Source organism: Anopheles stephensi, chromosome X (assembly GCF_013141755.1).
Source record: "Anopheles stephensi strain Indian chromosome X, UCI_ANSTEP_V1.0, whole genome shotgun sequence".
Classification (NCBI taxonomy): Eukaryota; Metazoa; Arthropoda; class Insecta; order Diptera; family Culicidae; genus Anopheles; species Anopheles stephensi.
In genome coordinates, this window is record NC_050201.1 from 4,320,449 (window position 1) to 4,341,591 (window position 21,143).

Below are 21,143 nucleotides of genomic sequence, written 5' to 3' on the forward strand. Positions count from 1 at the left end.
AATTACGTGGTTTCAATAAGTCTAGTACCACCAGTCTAGTAGTACTGAATAACTCCTCATAGCTACGTCCGAGAGGTGCCCTGAGGGATTTTGATGAGCTCTGATGGCTTTCGAGAGAGAAACAGACTTGCCAAACTGTGGCCGTGTCACTCAGAGGACATTCTTGGGAAGAGATGGTGTTCTAGACCAATATTGGGATAACGAGAGGGATCCCCAACCAGTGATCCGGAATGGTTGGTATCGAGGACTTCTCCAACAGGTCAATTCCACCGGAGCAGTTATAGCGCCTCCCAAGTCCCAAGGTAAAACCCAACCCAAGGTTGAGCACTACTTCTGAATTGTGAATCAAATCAGGAGTAGCTTTTTTTAAGTGCAAATTAGATCAGCTCCCGAACCGTGCTTTGTGCAGCAGTAGCCACAGGTGCGTGTATAAGGTAAACATCTCTAATTGCTGTACCAAAGCAAACACTGCTCAACTACGTGCGCTTGTTGTTAGCAGCAGCAGTTGCTGTTTCTGGGGATCAACCACGCGCAAAAAAAAGGAAAAACCCGTACAGAATGAAAATATTTTTCCAAACATCTTATCGAACTTTCGTGTACCCTAATGCGCATTGTTTATGGCAAGTGTCCAGGGTTGCTTTGGAACGAAATCGAACGGAAAATTTTGCGCTGGTGTGTTGTGCCACGTTCATCAACATTCACCCATACATGCGCCAACCGTTGCGTTGCGATTGGTGTGCGCGCCTACATCGCAGCTGTAACCTGCACACACATACACAGATGCACCGCATAAAGGCCCGTTGAAGACGTCGTACCGTGTGACGTTGGCTCGCAGAAAGGTGCTAGCCGTCGACGAGACTGGTGTTGTTTTTCCGCTTCGCCCCGAACCCTTCGTGTGGCTCGAGACTCTACCACTCCCGCTAGCCCCCGTTGTGCTGTGTGTGTGTGTGTACGAGTGTGAGTGTGTGTGTTTGTGCGTAGTGAGGGTTACTATTGTTCCCTTTCATAACGTGCAGAAAGTGCTTACCACGATGCATGGAAAACCAGGTATGTAATCGGAAAATTGCTGTTTTTCTAGTAGCATCTAGGCGATGAGTCAATGGGGAAAAACTAGAGGGCTTCTTTCGATGACCTTTTCCATCTTCTTACAATCAAACCCTTCCCTCTCTCGCGCTCGCTCCACTTGCCAGGGAATGGCGTTGTAAGGATGTGGTCGCAACTAAAGACGCAATACCCAAGAAAGATAAAAGTACCTTGATAAATTATGTTTCGATAGAGCGCATATCGTCTTCCAAAGTTGGCGAAACACGATTCATCCAGACAAAAATACCTCCTCGAACAAGCACGTCCATTCGAGTCGCTTCCGAGTTCGGAATGGATGTGTGTGTACGTGCCTGCGTGTTTTATGGCAGTCGCCATCTCTGCGGTTATTGGTGAAGGCCAGCTGATAAACCTATACCAGCACACCAGTTTCCACATGGCCTTGTTGTGTTGTGTGTTGCAATCAACCCCGTCCGGACGGGTTGTGTGTGACGTATCGAGCAACTCACTGTGGGTTAATAATTTTATATAGGGTAACTGCTGATGATTTTTCAAATTCTTTTAAAGGAATACACCATTGTTTATTCTTTAAATACGAAGTTTTGACGCATTAAGATCGATATTTACCGAAATATCGAAATATTTGTGCCGAGCTCAAAACAACTCGTCCGATTTGCTTTGTGCCGATAGTTCGGCAGTTCTGAGATTTAGCAAACTAGAGATTAAAAAATTAAGGTTTCGATTTTTCTGAGCAATAAAATTAGTTTAAAATTTATTCAAAGCTCATTGGGAATTTAAAAATCCAATAAATGATTATTTTTTCACTTTAAAGGCTGGCGAATATAGGTACACATGGTCAATGTTGATTTTTGACAGCCCAATCCAGTGCAATTTCAGAGCAGATTTTCGAGAGACGACAAAATCTGACAGTTTGATATCCAAAATGGGCAACATAAAATTAATTATTTAACTACTTTCTATCAAGAATTGAAGCAAAGTAAGAGTAAAACATTGTTTAAAACATTTTGCTTTAACTAATTACACCTTTTCGAGTGTTTCAAATCGTCTATTCGTGATGCCGAAAATAGGAACACAGCCTGCCCAAAATAGGAGCATTCTGCCCAAAGTAGGAGCAAAACCAATGTTTGCATTGTTACAAATACTTTTACAAAACTGGGTTTAATCAACAAATCATGAATGCTGAAACATTCTTTGATAGTTTTACAACCAAAATAATATCATCTTCAATCAAAATTATAAGGTTAATATTTTTATTTTTGGTCAGCTGCACTGACGTGCCGAAAACTGGTACAGTTACAGTAGAAAATCTAATTTATCCCAAGTAAAATTGCGTTTAGCATTCACATACACAATGGCGTGAAATAATGGCGAAAAATGCTACGGGCAAGGGTTTTTGTTGGTGCAGTTGGAGAGCTGCATCTATGCTATATACACGCGTCGCACACAGTTACATTGGACCCGTTGCACTGTGTGCAGTACATCATGCTGCGCGTACAAAGCTCTACTGTCCCACGCACACCGTTGAACGGAGACGTAGTAGAGGTTTCGAGGTTTGCCTGTGGCAGTCGACGAACGGAACCGTTCAGAAAGGTGCAAACCGTCGACGAGACTGGTGCTGACTTTATCTTGCCTCCCTTGAACGCTGTAGTGGCGTTGTGTGTGTACGTGACCAATCGTGAATAAGTGTGCGCGCGTGTGTGTGTGTGCATTACGAATTAGTGTGGTTTTACTTTTTCATTAAAGTGTAGCCAACCGCATACACGATGCAAGGAAAATCAGGTGTGTGTGTGTGTGTGTGTGTGGTATAAAGGATATTCAGCTAATCTTTACTCTAGGACACAAAAAAAAATTGTCTAGCATTCCTAACCATAAGGCATTAAGGAGGTAGTATGGGCCAGGATAGAAAACAGGTTATAACAAAGACGCAATAGCGAATGACGTCGTTAGGTGTGTTTGCGTTTTTTTTTTCCTTTTGTATGACTGTGGTGTAAATGACGAACAGTTCACATTCTTTGAAGGCCTAGGGAAACCTACTGGGTTGTGAAGGAATAAGGTCATCCACGAGACCGAAGCATGCCCTCATTGAGCCTGTTGCTACCTTCAAGCAGGAAACAATAGACTCTGCGCCATATTAGAAAGCTATAGCGAGAGAGAGCGAGACAGACCGAACGATAGAACGAGACATGGCATATTGCCAACCTCGTATTAGGTATTTAAGGTTAGAAAGAGACACAACTATACGAGACTGCAGGTTAAATCTGTTGTCTTGTTTATCAAGTTGTGTTTGCTTTACCAAATCACATTGCCAGCGGTTGCTTATCGACGTCGATTTTATTTTTTTAAATTCAGTTGTGTTGTGCGACTGGCTTAAAATAGACTGAAAGAGAGACCAACGTGGTTTTCCACAGTCTCCCACACCCTTTAAACCCCCGTCATAAATCCAATCCGGTGGGGCATGGCGGATGGAGGTGGTTCTCGTACGTTCACGGTTCCATCGCGCACCATCTAGAAGGAATCGGTGATTGATTTCCATATGCGGTCGTACCGCTCGTCTCTAGAGGTTCAAAACGAGCGAGGTTGAAAAGGGAAATATGACATCAATTTAAAGTAGTCTTTCACAGTCTTTTTTTTATTAAGTTGTACGTAGGTTAGAAAATGAAAAAGGATAAGCTTAATGTCTAGAGAGGCACCCATGGTTACTAAGCGCAGTAGTAGATTTGTTAGGATCAAGAGAAATGTCCTAAATATTCCATGCTTGTTGATGAATCAACGTATTGGAATGCACCCGAATGAAGTTGAGTGACTCAGAGTCACTCTCTCAGCAGGGGTGGTTTGGTGGCCTCCAAACGACGGGATCCAGTATCGAATCTCGTATGAATCGTCTCCCCATATGGAGCACGAACGAACTATTCAGCTACGGCTATAATGAAGTCACAGAAAGCCAGTGATGTCAGGCCAAAACCTACCTGGGGTTGTAGAGCCTCAAATGAGGAAGACTTAGAGTCACTATACACTATCGTACCATCCAAAGCACCTCATGTAATAATATCGAGAGACGCCCTCATGTGTCAATTCCTCCTCTGAGCCACAGATGCTTATTGTGCGCATCGTCGTGGTGGCGTAATGACGATTGTTGTTCTGCGATATTGCGTCATTGCAGCGATAGACATCTCCCCACCTCTACTACCTCTGTCCCCCTCTTCATCCCCTACCTCTTTTTCCGTACATGCCTTACGCACTGTGAATGTGTGAAGTAGTAAGAGGGGGTCGGGAATCTAAATTTTGGAATTACTGCTGCGCAACTATGCAATGTTGTGCTCTCTGTCAAACGATCAAACCCAATCGTCTCACTGCTGGGGAGTCTCACTGCTATCATATAACAAATATAGAAAGGAACCTACCTCCCGCATAGCGAGTTTTTCCTATAAAATTAGTAAAACGAGTGAAACTCCACGTTAAAGGGTTTTTTTTTTCAATCATAAAGTAGGCCTTATTGTTAGGAACTCCTACTACCATTAGCTTTTCGGTCTAAATATAGTGCTGGTTGACTGACTGGCTTCATTACAGTTTTGTGGTAGCAAAACTGAGTTTTTTTTTTCTACTGCACAATGTTCCTACTGACGTTTGGATTGGTCCAGGGCCAATAACCTTACCTTAAGACTCCCCACCACTGGAGTGCAGATTTAGCTCCAGTGCCCTCCCCCCCCCAGACTGACCAACGGGGAGTGAAGGAAGCTTGCCTATGTTGGTAAGCCGCCTACCACAACAGGGCTGGATAGGGGGTCTCTTGACTGTAGCAACTGCGAGATCGTGACGGCATAAAGTGAAAGTAGGCGGATTTTATTTTTAGAGTTTGTGTTGCATACGCAGCTGGGAAAGCAAACGAGCCAAGAGGCTCCTCTAGAGTGATTTTAGTGCTGTGAAATTGTGCTTTTCGTTTAAATGGGAATCATTGATTCGTTCAAGTAACTGTGAAAAATTAAATCTTAATATAACGTACATAGAATTTTGGAGTTCATATAATAGTATCGAGGGAATCACGCTTTTTTTATCGAACTTGTAACCGTTTTTTATTCATCAGTGTGTATTTTTTTTTCATTTCTACTTACAGCACCAGTTGAGACAGCTATGCATCTTTTCTGCATCCTAACTCTGCTCTTCCACGGTAGAAATCTTTACGGGACCTGAGACAATTGCATTTCTAGACGGCTTTTCGGATACACATATACTAATTTGCCGGGTTGCCAACGATGCACATCCTTCTCGACCTGACAGCGAGTCAAGAGAGCGAGAGCTTTACCGGAGAACTTTACCATAATGGGGCGTACAAATTGGCGACAAACGACATGGGAGGCGAGGAGCGCGATGAGATGGGAAAAAACACACCATCACCATCTGCCAAGTTGTTTGCAAGGCGGGTATACCATGGGGATTATTAATTACGCACATGTTTGTTCGTGGCAAAAGGGATTTTTGCTTTCTTTGACAGCCAAACCTACTCCTTCTCTACTGTGTCCGCCCCCTTCCCTGTGTGACCGTGAACCGGCCCAGCACTGCAACTCTGTATATGGCACCACACTCTAGCTGCTAGACTCTGTTGTGGTTGTGTGGAGGGCAGCTGCGCGCTTGTAAAGCATTACGCGGAACATTCCCAACTGGAGGCGAACTTTCACTTGGGCCCCCACCACCCTGACCTTCGTAGATATGACGCCTCCTATTCAACGCACCCTAAGTATCACTACTCAATCTCCAAGTGTGAGTTTTGGCAATGCTCGGTGAGAAGTGAGTCACCTACTTTGTACGAAGAAAGACACGTATTTTCACTCTCCAACTTAGGAGTGTTTGAAATATGATTATGTGTGATCGCATTTTCGCATCCACATTAGCTGCGCGCCTACGTGTGCAAGCAAGAAAAAAAACCCCGAAATACGTAACCCTTTTTTCTTCACCTTCGTTTCTCACATCTCACCGAGTGAAGGATTATTATTTTTTTATAGTGTCGTTTTTCTGTAAACGACTCAGAAGTAGTTTTGTGAAATCATATACGAGTCACATGACTCGCTTAATGCACGATAAGCGTTTAGCTACCTTTTTATAGATGCGGTCGTCGAAATGGTATTGTTGGGCTGTGTGTGCGTCAGGGGCATACACGTATGAGTTTCTCGGCTAGACTTGAAGGGCGTCCGTCGGCGTGCACATCTCTGCCTGTGAGGACGAGATTTTTGTACCGACCAGAGGCGGAAACTGCGGCAGCGGTCGTGTTTTTGGATTCGTGCGTACGGCATCCCGTGGTTAGCCCGACTACCCTGGCCGCTTCGATTGCTCGCGCGCAGTTGGGAAGGAGGACGTGTGGGACTCGAACCGGGATCGTGGTGCGGCCGACCCCTCTAGAATGATACTGCTTCGTCGAGAAGAAGGGATTTGTTACTCAGTCACACGTGTGCGGCTAAGCAGCGCGCTGAATGTCTTCTGCCTGAAAGGAATGCACCGACATGGACCACACTTCTGGCGCAAGCGCTTAGGCGTACCGACGATCGAATGGAACGGAACTGTGTGCCACCAGAGCTGACGCACGCTGTGCAACGATTTTTACGATGCATTACGTCATCGTGATTGCGTCCAGAATGCGCGTGATGTACTGATGTCAGGAAATACAGGCAATCGACCGGACGCAACGGAATTGCGTCTGTCGTTAGTCGACGACCATTTTTGAGCACGTGAGCAACCATGGCGGCAATCGTTAAATCAACACACTGGTTGCAGCTTGCTGCTGCTGTCTGCTTTATCTCACTCTACCTGTTTTTGGGGGAATCGACGGATCTGCTGCCTTTTCTTTGGCACTACAACTTCGAGAGGCGTTGGCCCGTCATTTGCTGGCTTCTTTGACTTGATATCCCGGAGGCCGGCCCCGATCAGTCAGTCAATCCTCGATACCGGAGGAACGCTCCGGAGATAGGATTTTTACAAACTGTGGACGACGGAGCGCAATAATGGAGCGAATTATCGCGAATTTCATCCCCTCGTCGTGTAAGGAAGACGACGGTACGCACACATCTTTCATATCTGCTCACCTCTTCCCTGCGATCGGTCTTCACCTGATGATGTCCGCGGCACAATGAGTGCGTGTCGGTTATGTGTCTAGCTTCCCTACCCTGTTTTACGGTCAGTGTTGATGGTTGGCGGAGGATTTTGAAGGAAGGTTCGCTCGGAAAAGCCCAAGCAAGCGTGAAGAGGATGCTGATAGTCGCGAGAAGATGGGCTCTCATCGATGGTTTGGGTTTTGGTTCCGGATTTTGGGCAGCGGGAAGGCGGGTTCCTGGTGGAGGCGAGGCGGCGGGCGGTGCTGGAGGAGATGGTTTTGCTCGGCAAGCGAGAAGAACCTCCTGTACACGGACGGTGTCGGAGCAGGTGGCCATGCGAGAAGAGAGCAAACACCCAACGACGTTTTCCAGGCGGAGTTTTCGGGAGATGATCGGCGAGATGTTTTACGTTTTCAATCATGGTTTAAAGATCGGTGATGTAGATCAACCTTTTTTTTGGGGGCGAATTTGCTAATGCAACAACGTATCCCGAATAATCAGAAGTGATTTTTATGTGACATTTCTGAGAATCTTGGCCAGAAGATGGACAATGCATGATTCGACGCACCTTTGCGTTTAACCCCCCTGCACGAGCTGAGATTTCCCGGACAACGAGATTGAAGATGAAGATGAAGATTTGATGAGCGACGATTATTGACCACCAATCTATCGAACGAAACATCTTGTGAAGTCGACTGCATTATCTACGGAGAAGTTACAATTTTTAGCAAAACGTTTGCGATAAAACGGGCCTGCTGATTTGGTTGATACCAACCAGCGCACACTTGCCGAACACAGTTGCAGAAACACAAATGCTACACTTGAACAAACGACGCTTCATAGCCCTTCCCTGATCAGAGGTTTCTTCGCCGAACTAGTGCTTCAAGAAAGTTGTTCCACGAAGACCTGTTACACGTCGCAGTTAGTAATCCATCCTGATACAATAGAGAGAGAGATAGGCATTTCACTACATCAAACATGACGAATGGGTTATCTACACACCGTATCTGCTTCAGTGCGCGCACGGGGATGTTTGCTTCACCGCCAGAAAATTCTGAGAACAGCAGTCATTCAGCAAGAATCGTTGCTATGCACAAATATTCATCTGCAACTTCCATGACAACTCATCGATGTTCAATCCATTGTTAGGCGAGTCTTCTACTAGTTGACGGCCGTACCCCTGACTAATGCATATGGCATGCGTACCTGGAAATCTGAAGTGGTCTGAATGAAGAAACCGGTCGCTACTGATGAATCACACCAGACTTCGACCCAGAGCAGCTTAACCTACGCTTAGGCGTACCTAACGTGTGATGTTGCTGATGGCTGGCTCATCCACTCTTAGAATCAACATGGCTATTCATTTCCTTCCGAGCTTATGCTAGAGAAGCTCGTTACAGTAACCCTGTAGTCTGCGTGCCGCCGTTGCTTCTTGATGGAACATGGATTGTTTTACACAATCTGGCGGCCAATCGATCTCATGAACCACAACGGGGAAAATCAGCAAAGGCAACAGAGAGGTTCCCACTGATGTAACCGTCTCGGCTGATACGCGGAGACACACGGAAGTCTCACGGCAAGGCTGCTGTCAGACGAGTCCTGATAAATGTCACTCTTCTTCACCTGTTTCGCTGAAAAGAGTTTCATAAGATCGGCTCCCATACTGGATTCGGAGCACAATTGGATACCCCGACTCGGACGTTGGTTCGCAGAATGGCGTACATTGAATCAGCGTGTTCGTCATGTGGAAACGGTCTACTACCCCCTGAGTAAAGGTTTTCTTTTCCCCACCCTGTGATGTGTTGGTGCGTTTCGGTTGTGTGGCGTCGTCGTCCCGACGCTTTGGTCGGATTGCTTTGGAAGGAAGTTTCGCTCGGAAAAGCCCTAGCAAGCGTGAAGAGGATGCTGATAGTCGCGAGAAGATGGGCTCTCATCGATGGTTTGGGTTTTGGTTCCGGATTTTGGGCAGCGGGAAGGCGGGTTCCTGGTGGAGGTGAGGCGGCGGGCGGTGCTGGAGGAGATGGTTTTGCTCGGCAAGCGAGAAGAACCTCCTGTACACGGACGGTGTCAGAGCAGGTGGCCATGCGAGAAGAGAGCAAACACCCAACGACGTTTTCCAGGCGGAGTTTTCGGGCGATGATCGGCGAGATGTTTTACAGCCACTGAGATGTGGATTACCCTTGTTTTGGGGGGACGAATGCTTTGGCGCATCAGTGCGCCGAATGGCCAGAAATGATTTGAATGTGACATTTCTGATTAGCCAAAGTAAGCCTGTGCTAGTTTGCGGTTAGATGTAAAGCTTTTGAAGAATCATTACGTTTCTAAGCGCGGACCGCGAACTGATGAAAGCGGCGAATTGTCACAAACCCCTGCAATGTTACATCAAAGATGCATACTAATTATACTACTGCTACTACTCGAGATATCTGAAGATACGAAGAATGTACGATCCTCTACCCGTCCTTTTGTAATATCGAAACATCGACATCACCATCTACTAGTCAACAAATATTCGGCGCCAAAGAATACGAACTAGCATAGTCTACTATAAACTCATCCTCAATACCTTGTTGCCTGTTGTTACCAATTCTGGCGAAACGAGCAGATGTTATAAAGGACCTTCTTAAGCGCAAGAAGTAGTTTGCGTACGAACGGCGAGAAAACGCGAGTCTAATCAGGACACACTACGCTACCAGGAGTAGTTTGCTGCTACTTTTTAATGAACAAGAGCAATCATACGAATCCATCCAAAGAAAGGAAAAGTACGTGAGAGATATCTAGGAAGACGTTGATTTTGGTTGTTGGGGCTTGCTTTAACCCCCCTTACTGCGCAAACTGTACTTTTGTTAGCGAAGAACGCGCCACGCTTACGTACCCGCCAAACGTAAACGACAACCGCTAGTAGAAGAAAATGGTTTCGGAAAAGTACGCACTACAAAACCGCATTTGAAGACACTTTGCCGGTTAATCGTTTGTGGAAGAATTGAAACAGAATGGCTGCGAACACCAACACTAAAACGAGAGCAGCGTAATCGTAACTCGGATCGAAATATTTTTGAAACAAGCATTACAACTGCCTGAACCTTTGATCATCTTTAGCTATTTCACTCGAAGAACAAACAAGCAAAGTATAGAAGAAAACTACGGCAGGACTTTGTGGGAATGTGGGTGGGCCTAAGAAAAAAAAACAGTGAATTAGTAAGAAACAGAGAGAAGAATCTCATACTGCTAGCAGCATATTGTTGAAGCAACTCGTTTGGAGTTAGTCAAGGCACAACCAAGTGTCAGTGTAACTACTTGATGCCCAAAATCGCTCATAGCACTCTTAGGAGAGGACCGTACAAGATACTGATGATGTTGAAGCAAGTGAAATTGCAAATCGCTTTGGATGTATTCCCCCTCCACACACACACACACACACATCTCTCCCTCACACGACAGAGGGATGTGCGAGGCAAGATGGCGCACCTTGCGTGAGCCTAGTGTTGGATTGTAACCAGGACACTACAAAAGCAAAACGAAAAAAAAATGGCTACACAGTTAAAGAAAACGCTCTCCCCAGTGCAGTGTTTTGTTTCAGAAGTTTCCTATGTTCTGTGCTTCCTCTCTTGTGAAGATTGTTTTGTTGTTGTTGTTGTTGTTGCTACCATATCCTCCCATTCCGTTCCCACCCCGGACTTCTCCACCAAAGGGGATGTCCGGACTCGGACGTGTGGACGGTACAAGTTACCACACCCGGGGGTGTATGTAAAGTGGGGAGGATACAGTGAAAACAGTTGAAAACCAAAAAAAAAAAACACACCAAAAGACTTTAATAAAAAATGCATATTTCCATTTTTAAACGAAATCGTTCTTTTTTGTTTGCCCGCAAAACGTGTAGCGATTGGAATTCTAGTAGAAGAGTGTACTGTGATCGTATTATAGAACTTTTTTGTCGTTGTTGTACACTTGAGCAGTGGATTGCTTCCTTTGTCGAAAACAAGAGAATGAACTGGCTGGCGAACTCTAGCGTGGAACATTTTGTCTCGACATGTGCTATATATGCGCTACCTGCCAAGTACACACACCACCATCGCGCAATATGCGGTAGCCATTTTCGTCCATCATACTGTGTTTTTCGTGTTTTTTTTTTCTCTCTCTCTCTCTCTTGTTGTTGCACCGGTGCCTCGAATTTTGTTTTTTACATCCGATACGCTCCAATCAAGAGCCACAAACCTATCAACATACACAGGTCTACCAGATATTCCGTGTTGGCGCTTGGAGCCATGGTGAACCTTGATCTCGGCAGTTACTGGAGCACGGACCAAGGTGCTTTATACGTGCAGACGACATGCAATAAGCCTCTCGTCTATACATAAGACTGTGCAGGGTCACAGCCCTAAACCGAAAGCGAAGGAAGTGATGAAAGATCTTGCCACGCGAGGGTGAATGAGAGACCGGTCTACCTACCTAGTGCCTGTAACCCTTCTTACGTGTAATACCTCAAACCAGCCCCACACTACTGATGTGTGTGTGTGTGGTGAGGCCATAGCTGTGACGACAGTAAAAAAAAAAACGAAGACGAACCGAGGATTGGGTACAACACAAGAGACACAGGAACAGAGAACTGGCTATACCTACATGGGCCCACCAGCTCAGGTGCCAGAAGAAGCTCAGGTAACGTTTGTGAGTACGTTTGTCTAGCTACAGACAACATCACTTATACCACCCTATATATATATATCCATCCATATGCCTTTAGAGCGCAATGCTTACACCACCTTCTCCCCTCTATCAATTCTGTTTTTTTTCGATTTTAGTATCGGCCGCGCGTAGTATGTGCGTAGTATATTTACGATAATGGCTAATGTTAACTTAGAGCCTGCGGACAGAGCAAACTAGACAGACAGAGATCGAAGATGTGTATAGAACACGTTTCGCGGACACAAGAAGAGCAACCCCGCTCACGGGGACCCACACTCCCCCACAAACCTCTCTACCCTTTCCCCCCCGGTAAATCGCGTCCATTGACTACTCTCCTTCCTAAAACTGGAGATCCTAAAGCTCGAGATAGATCAGTAAGCAGTGAGTTGCGTGAAAACTTCCCTAGCAAGACGCGAATATATCTGGTGGCGAACACTAGAGAGTCGGATCAAGGATCACTCCTTTAAATCTATCGAACGAAAAAGGATGTACGGAGAGGAATACCACGGTCGGTAAAAAACCCAAGAGAAGAAAACATGTGCTACTAATACGCGAGCAGGAACAATCGTGATTTTTGTTGGTGTGTATAGAGAGGCTCGCAGACGTCAGATAAGTTGCTCCACGAGTCGATATCTCCTGTTAAAGAAGTAGGCAAGTTCCTCAAACTCTCCTCTTTCGCGTATAACATCTCCACAAGATCCACAAGACCCACCAGAGCGTAACACACCAACTTCATACCGACAAGCTAGAACCTCCCTTCTAACCACACACTCTACACATCCCCTACCGCCGTGGAACACGATCCATCGTCTCCGTACTCCACCACCTGCATGTGACACACCAGGTGTACGGCGGTGTGTCTATCCTCCCGTGATAACACCACCGCTTACCTTTGTCTTTTCGTTTTGTGAAACCTCCATACTCCACTACTCCTTTTCAACTGTTTTGCTACTACTACTTCCCTCTCCCCATCCTAGGAGGTCTGTGTCTGCGGTCTGTTATCTGAGGCACTATCTGCGTGCGAGTCCGGATTGGGGACGCGTAACCATTCGAAGTGGCAGTTGCACTCCTACCTCGCAATGGTTGCCGTGTCGATCCGGGCCGAACAGCTGTAGTAGTTACCTGGAACGCACCGCCAGACACACCGACCGGAAGTAGCGTTTACTTTCTTTCTCTCTCAAGTATTTCAGCCATCACCAAGCGTGCGGTTGGTGCTGCAACACCACACACCCCAAAGGTTGTGCAATGTGCGTGTGATGTGTGACTGTGTGCGTGTGTATGTTTGTGCTAAAGGATACGCTTCAGTAAATACAGCTTTCCGCTATTACTTCATACCATAAGTACAACACCATCACCATCGGGTCATCCGCATCATAGACAGTAGTATCGTGTGCTCAGTGTGTCAAGCTCTCTCTCTCTCTCTGCTCAAAGCAACGTTCTGTGCAACGGAAACAACAACACATACACATAGCTACCTAGCAAGTCCGCTTTGGCAATGCAGCTGTACACCCCCGGTTGGGTGCGTGTTTGGTGCGTAATGGAGAAGATGGCCGCGTTCGACGGTCGACGGTTACCTCAGCAGAGTGCGTCTTTTGCAGGTGTTCTGGTGTTTTGCTGTGTATGTGTGTGTGTGTGTTAGTGGATTACGCTTTTGTGTGGTGTGGTGATTGACTCCTAGGGTAATAGCGCACTATTTCCTGACAGCTGCCCGGCTGTCATCACCGTCTGGATGCAGAGTAAAAAAAGCCGTGTGGGTGTAGTAGTGTGTTGTGTGGGCACTGTCCCTGCCTCAGAGCCGACCCGTAGCGTTCATCCATTGCACCTCGGAATCTCCGGTGACGTGAAACGCTCCTATGCGCAGTAGTAGCGGTACGAGTATATAGCTTCATATAGACTAAGAATTTACGAATAGATCCCGTCTGTCATATGCCTGCCGCCTACCCCAAGCGTGGCAACGTGAGAGACAGGGCGTTCGCTTGCGCCGCGTGGTTGTGTGGTGCCGGCTGGCTATCCGTGCTCGCGTGACCTCACCGTGTGTGGCCGAGATACGCAACAAGGGGGATGGGGGTTGCTCGGTGGACGTGCCGCTTGTGACATGTGCTTGGCGTGTGTTGTGATTCACCTCCACAGGCTTGCCCCCTTCCCCCCATGTTCGGATGCACACCGTGAGTATTGTCCGCGGACGTGATCAGCTGCCGTGGTCTGAACACCTTTGCACAGTCATGCCGCCCTCAGTCGGATCTATACAGTGTGCCTAGTATAGCGAGAACGAGCAATAATGAATATACCATCACGACGACCGAGCAGAGAACAGTTACGCCAAAAACGAAAACCACCATCCGCCTCCCCCCTCCCCCCCTCCCATCCACAATCAACAAACGAGAGCGTTGACAGGAGCAGGATCTTAGTGTGTTTCCGAGTAGAGTCTATATTGGAGCGGGGAGAGGCCACCACAACACACACTCTACGATTAGTCTGATCAGTAACCAACAAAAAAAAAAAGAAAAGACCTGCACCTAACGCTCACAACGAACAACGGCCCCCCCGGTTATAACGATACGCCGCCGGTGTGTGTCACCGTGACACAACCAATCTTTATTTTACCAACAAAACCATAAAGAGTCCGAGATTTGAGTCCCGCTGCTGATTCGGTGCAAGCGCTCCGGCTGTTGGTGTACGGCGCTTTCGATCGAGGGGCAGCATCTGCACAACACACACACTCAACACACGAGCATATAGACCCCTACTACCGGTCTTCCTGGTCACGGCACCACGGCAGAACGGTAGCGACGTGTTCGGGACGGGATGTGACTGGGCAGGCAGTTGTGGTAGGCATCTCCCTTTATTCTCCCTCTCGCGTTCATCCCGGGACTCGAATGCACCACACGGGATTCTTCTGATCGATGCACAATTCCGATGGCGGTTGTTTTGCGCGCGTCGCAAGATGGTGGCACTACCGGCGCGCCGGGGCTCGGTCGCGTCTGAGATCCTACCGTCGCGCAGTGATGTCTGTGGGAAGCGAAGGATCACCCTCTGAAACACCGAGGAGACGGATCAGGACCCCATCGGGAGGTGTGTGGGTGGTCGACGTGTGTGTGTGTCTGCAGGGGCGGTCTCCCCGCAACTCCATCCACCAACACCCTGTTGCACCCGCGCCATCCCGCAGTTCCTAACCCGGTTCCAGGATCCTTAAGTGTTAATACTCTAAAACAAAACAGCAAAAAAAAAAAACAAAACCAACAAAAACAAACTTAACTCTCTCTATTACCTCCTGCTCCAAATGTGATGGAATCCGCACTGCGGATTCGCGGACGCCATTTTTTCTTTGCTGGTGTGATATATTGACCATATTACGCACAGGATACGAAAAACACGCGCCATACATGGACCACTCTTTTACTCACTCTATCTTTAAGCTCTCTCTAATCCTATAAATCCTGCGTACATATCGTAATCATAAGCTGCTGCTGCTGCCGTCCGTCAAAAAAACCGCCATCAACGTCGTTTACCACCTTCCTCTCTATCCGTCGTAGTTGTTAAGAACGAGCCAGCCAAACCAAAAAAAACAAACTACAACTTTCGGTTTCATCTTCTTTTTTTTTGGCCACGTGCATTTAAAGGCGATCGGTACGGCCGGCGACTGTTCCCGGTGTCGGTAGTTTGCCAGGAGGTTTTACCGGCGGGCGTATACCTTTACAACGTCCCCCGCAGCCTTCCGCAACTGCACTGCACGTCTGCGGTCCTGTGTGACGGCCGCATCGGATTGTGTCGATCGGGGAAGAATTCTGTACGGGAAGCCATTTTGTTTTGCTTTGCATTTGCTGTCGCCGATGGGATGAGTCCCTGGAATCGTTGTAGTATAATCCTACTCCCTCTACTCACAAGCAGCGTCTCGCCTCACCGTCCATCTCTCTCACATCTCGGATAATCCGGAGCACTTGCGAACTTCGCGCGGGAGTGTCGTCTGCCGTCCGCCAGATTATCGTCCACACCCTCCCGCTACCAGTGAAGGATCAAACCTGTTTTTGTTTTACTTTTAAGTTCACTGTTTCTTATTTTACCACACCGCATACATCCGCACATCCGCCCTCTTTCTGCGGGTTGGTGCATGTGTGTGTGTGTGTGTATGTGTAAGTGTTCGGTGACCGCGCGCGCGCACGCGCGCAACACACACACGCGACTCCTATTCTCCCTTCTCTGCGCGCGCATCCTGCTGTCCAGCATCCGTTACAAACGGTTTACGCGGCCACCCGGGGTGGGCAGGGTTCGACGGTACGGACTCTCTCTCGATCAAGATCGCTAAAAGACAACGACGCGCTTCCCGCTGCTGCACCTGCCCCTGCCCACCATGCACGGCCACAAAAACCGACCGACGTGTCAACATCAGCCAGTCGTACGTACCCGTGCCGCACGCGTTTACTATATTCGCTGCTGCCTCGTACACTTTTTTTGTTGTTGGTTTCCCACCATGATCTGGGTACGGGAGTAGGCGCACACTTGGTAAGTCTGGGCGGGACGACATACGGCCACCGTCTAGTTGTTGGGATGCTCTGCCAGGTGTGTGAAGTTGCGGCGGAGGTTTGACGTCCTTCCATTCCACCTCCCCAGCGTATCCTTCCGCCATCTTTCATCTTTACCTGAAGTAGTATTAATATGGAGCTTAGTGGAGCAACTTTTTCGGACTTCCCTGATTGTCTGTCGGGCGCCTTCTTCTACACTCCAAAAAGCGATCACACCATCCTGAACCACGATGCGATTAGTACCGGGAAAACGGAAAACCGAATAGAACGAAACAAAAATTCGAAACTGCCGAACAGAGCGCGCGAAAATCACGGAAAGGAAAATACGAAATATCAACTCCAACTTCAACCCGCGGGAACAAAACACACAGAGAACGCGCGCGATAATATATCATTGATGAACCATGAAAGAAGCGAGAGAAACTAAAGAAAATACTCAAAGAAACAAACAAACAAACAAAAACCCCTTTAAACTATATACCCGATAAAGCAAAGCAACCCGATAAAGAAACAAACCCGCGCGGAAGCGAACAGCCGGATTCGCTCACTCATAAATAAAGAAAACACTAAATTAAAGGACATGTGGGACGAGGGCGGGCTAAAAACAAACAAATAATAATATTGCAACTACTATTAGCGATCGCGCTTCTCGACACGTTAATATGGTTAATAAATGTTTGCTTTTGTTTACGCGTAAGCAAAAATAGGAAAAAGTATCAAAAAAGTGTTTTTCTTTAAATTTCGTTTCAATTTCATGATGACATAAAACCCTGCCTTTTTTGGTGAGGAGTGTGCGCAACAGGGGCTGATATCTGCAGGATGATCTTGAGGTATTTTGGAACTGCAGTGCAGATCATCTCCTTCTGTCTCTCCGAAACTTCAGAGGTCTCAGGTTGTAGAATCGTATACAAGGCGCGCTATCCGATGTACGTCAGAAGACTTCAACCCCAACTCCAATGCTACTACGTGAACGTGGACTAGAACGTTCTTTTTTCTGGTGTTTGTTAGCAAACAAAAGTAGTGGCAAGAACTCCTAGCCAACGTACAAGGTCTCTTCTTCTATGGGGTAACGTCCTCTTACTCTTAGGTCATGCCTGCCATTTCTGGCTAACTAGACTTCATGATACCACGTAGTTTGGTAGTCAGTCCTTACTACGGGGGAACGCTCCTGAGAGGATTTGAATCCGCTGTCGCCTCTACTACCGGTACAAGGACTAGAATACGCTCTTTGTAGATTCTTCTGGATGTAGGACTAACCTTTTCCCGGATCCATCAACGACGTCACTCAATTTGGGTCTATCACGACTCCTCTATCTATGTGGATTGTTCAGAAAGACTTCACTGGGGCCGATGTCATTGGCTGAGATTTGCCCTCTACCCTGTTTTGACTTGACTGTCTAACAAGGCTTACAGAAATAGGTCAGTTTTGGGCCCAGTGTCCCACCTTCTCAGTACAGCTTTCGATCACTGCGAGTACTCTTAAGGGGTTATGAAGTTAACTCTTTTAACGAGCACGTCGTCGTGACATGGCCCGGTCAACATTAGATTTCCAGGAAACTCGATCCCTGGCTGCAGCTTTCCATCCGTGTAGGCATCCGATCTCCGACAGGTCTCCCTTCACTTGATCCAGCAAACGAACTCGCTGTGCTCCCCGACGGCTCGTGCCGAACTGAGGGTCGCTGACGAATACCTTCTTGGCGGGGCATGAGTCCGGCATCCTCATAACATGCCCCAGCCATCGTATCCTGCCGGTCTTCGTGCGATAGATCTCACATTTCGTGCGGTCTCGAAGTCTTCTGGATCTCAGCCGACGGTGAAGGCCGTAGTAGGCACGATTCCCCAGCACAATGTGTCTCCAGATTTCGCTGCTGACATCGTTATCCGAAGTAACGACAGTCCCAGGATAGCAGAACTCCTCTACCACCTCGAGGTTGTCGCCGTCGACCAACACGCTGCTTCCCACTCGGGCTCTATCACGATCAGAGCAAGTATTTCGTCTTCGTCGCATTGTTCATCAGTCCAATTCTTGCTGCTTCACGTTTCAGTCGGGTGTACGCCTCACACACCTTCGCTGTCGTCTTGCCAACGATGTCTATGTCGTCCGCGAAGCCAAGAAACTGGAGAGACCGATAGAGAATCGTGCCACGGATGTCGTTGTCTAGCCACGCGCCTCGTATGACAACTTCCAAGGCTATACTGAGCAGTAGACAGGAGAGTCCATCCCCTTGCCTCAGACCCCTGTGAGTTTCGAACGACTCCGACAGCATGTTTTCCTCCAACAATCCCAGCTTCCGGAAGCTTCCGTCGAAATCCGTAGCAAGGGGAGCAAGCCTGCAGAACAAGATCTGAGCAACAGAATAAAAAGTTCTATCTTCCTGTGTCCTCGTCTCAAGGCTCCATCGCGAGATGTATTTTGTATGAAGAAGTTGTATCGTCGCTAGCGGCCTACAGATTCTAGGCGTTTAAGGTCCCGTAGAATGGGACAAGTTCAGATTCTAGGAGAGACATCGTGGACGGTATTGAGTATGGAGCCTAGGCTATCTTAAGAGAGGCTTCGAATTGCTAAATTCACTTACAATAGAACCCTTGCGCTTATCCTTACAGCAAGATTGTTGTCGATGTCTAAGGTTCTATCTTCAGACTAGACTCATGGGGTTTCGGCTCGTCCTTCGAGCTTTTCAGGGGGTATCTTCTTGTCAGCTGGTGGTGGGGACTTGGGAATTTCTTCATAAGAGGTCTCATAGAATATCTCTTCTTAGCCTCTGACTCCGAGCCGAGTCATTGGATTGGAAGTGTTAGGGGTCTCGAAGGGGTTTGATCCGCACACACTTCTGGTGAAGACCTGAACTTCAGGATCCGATCCTGCAACTGCTAGGTGGTTGTCAACTCCCTGTGGGACACTTTTCTCAAGATAAACGACAAAAAATTGTCAACGAGACCACTGTTCACTGGGCTGTGTAGATGTTACTTTATTGAAGGCTATATTTCTATACTAAGTTTAGCGAAAGCAACTGGGGCTAGTTGGTGAAATGCAGCAAATGTACACCTGTGGTCTGGCAAATACTGGTTTCCGACAGTAGGCGTGAGCTCGTGTGAAGAGAGTGTGTCAGCAAACACTCGTTTGAAGTGGCTACCATTGCAACTCGTTTAACTTTGACAAGCAGTTACTCTTATTCCTTTCGCTGGGGGTTATTGGTGCGGTGTGGGAGTCTGATGCTGGGGGTTTGAGATCGTTGAGAACAATTACTCGTTGTTGTAGTAGTCGAACAGCCGGTACAGTGGGTCCATGTGGCGTTCGGGCATGTATGGGTCGGAGCGTAGCTGGAAGGCATGGGTTGGGTGGCACGATTCCCGGAAGCAGTTACCGTTGAGACATCCCTTGCACCGCCCGTTGCAGCATCGCAGCCCGGGAGCACACTGACCGTACCGGATGTAACCAGCGACGTTTTCACCGCACTCTTGACCAGGACCCTGAATTTGAGGATGATAAGGAGGATGGAGGCCGAAGTTAGTTATCAGCAGCCTGGCTGAGGGCGATCGGAGGTGGATAGCTTACCTGCCAGCAGTCCAACTTGCTGCAGGTGTTGATAAACGCTCCGTGAGCACACTCGCTTGGGTCCTTTTTCGGCACCATCACCTTACAGCGGATCTCTATTAGATTGGTCCTGTAGGTTGGAGGGATAGAAACGAGGCCAAACTAGAGTATGCAGCCGATGGGCACGGTCAGCGCAGCGAGTTACTAACGGTTGGGCTAAACTCCAGTAGAGATATCCCATCAGCAGGACCGTTACCAGCAGCACACTTCCGGAGGACATTTTGAAATTTGGAAACTATTGCTCACACAAGCACAAACACAGTAAGGCAAACCGAGCGACAAGAAACTGGCTCGATTGAAGAGGCGAGAGAGACACACACACACAACAAACACGTGAAAAACACGGTTAGAATTCGGCCCCCAGCAGCCTCACTACCACATCCGGTGCGTTTGAAAGCGAAATCTACCTATCTACACTTATAATTACAAAACAGCTGCTCCGGAAGCGGAGTGGATACTGCACTGCTCAGTACGGTGCGCCGGATGTGTCTGTCTGACTTCAAGGATCTGCCCGTAGCCTTTTATACTGGCAGGCGAAGATGCCGTCCGCCGGTGTGCGAGTCCTTGTCGAGCGTCTCGCTTCGCCCTCATCAGCATCCCACCCCGCTGTTCGTTGATTCCGTCGAATGGCCAACATTCATTAGCATCATCTTGTTCCTGTAAAGGACATCATTCAGGAGAGCTGTCCCCGGAACCACCCATTAGAGGTCGAGCGATTCTTGTGACGCGCGTGGACATCTTCTCGCGTGTGTCCGGGAGGAAGAGAACACCCAGCCAGACATTGATGGCGGGTTTTTTTGTTGTTGAGGATTCACCTAGAAAGCAGCAAGATGGCGACGGCTACAGTCTACAGTAGGGTCCTCGCTCATTAGCATCTTTTCCCTGTGGTGGCCATCGCGCTAGAATGGACCGATCCCGCGTCCATGCTGGTTGATGCAACTAATCGAAATTGACAGTTCGCAGCGGTCAAGCGGAAATCATTCACATCCGTTGCAGCGGGAGGAATAAATGTTTTATTTTAATTGTAATTTTAGCATCAATTGTGTGTTGCATAATTAGAGCGGCCGCTTCCTTTGTGTGGAGGAGAGATACTTAAAATGCACGAATCGACGCGACGGTGAGGTTAGTCGGTTTCGGATCATCGCAACGCAGCAGGGTATTAGAGTAGAGGATGCTTAGCAGGCGGATTGCTTTGCTGGTCGG

The 21,143-nt window shown here is 47.7% G+C and overlaps 1 protein-coding gene and 1 long non-coding RNA gene across 5 annotated transcripts; one reads left to right on the forward strand and one right to left on the reverse strand.

Moving 5' to 3' along the window:
* The first annotated feature begins 813 nt into the window (after positions 1-813).
* LOC118505378 lies at positions 814-20,710 on the forward strand. 4 transcript variants are annotated; one of them, XR_004905418.1, is made up of 3 exons: positions 816-1,047; positions 5,174-15,452; positions 20,700-20,710. It is a non-coding gene; the product is annotated as an uncharacterized LOC118505378 (long non-coding RNA). The 4 variants fall into 4 exon arrangements; XR_004905417.1 differs by lacking the exon at positions 20,700-20,710 and having other exon boundaries at positions 818-1,047; positions 5,174-11,798; positions 11,942-17,061; XR_004905415.1 differs by lacking the exon at positions 20,700-20,710 and having other exon boundaries at positions 814-1,047; positions 5,174-17,037.
* On the reverse strand, positions 19,290-20,449 carry LOC118505363. The gene is made up of 3 exons (XM_036041060.1): positions 20,090-20,449; positions 19,902-20,010; positions 19,290-19,816 (listed from the first exon to the last, which is right to left on the reverse strand). The coding sequence occupies exons 1-3, from the start codon at positions 20,158-20,160 to the stop codon at positions 19,589-19,591; spliced, it is 408 nt and encodes a 135-aa protein (XP_035896953.1). The 5' UTR covers positions 20,161-20,449; the 3' UTR covers positions 19,290-19,588.
* Positions 20,711-21,143: the final 433 nt, after the last annotated feature.

Excerpts from the sequence above, each read along its gene's own strand:
- LOC118505363 (XM_036041060.1), bottom strand. The coding sequence starts at position 20,160 with ATGTCCTCCGGAAGTGTGCTGCTGGTAACGGTCCTGCTGATGGGATAT. Across the intron at positions 20,011-20,089 it reads TACTGGAGTTTAGCCCAACC|GACCAATCTAATAGAGATCC; the intron begins GTTAGTAACTCG and ends TCCAACCTACAG. Across the intron at positions 19,817-19,901 it reads GCAAGTTGGACTGCTGGCAG|GGTCCTGGTCAAGAGTGCGG; the intron begins GTAAGCTATCCA and ends CCTCAAATTCAG.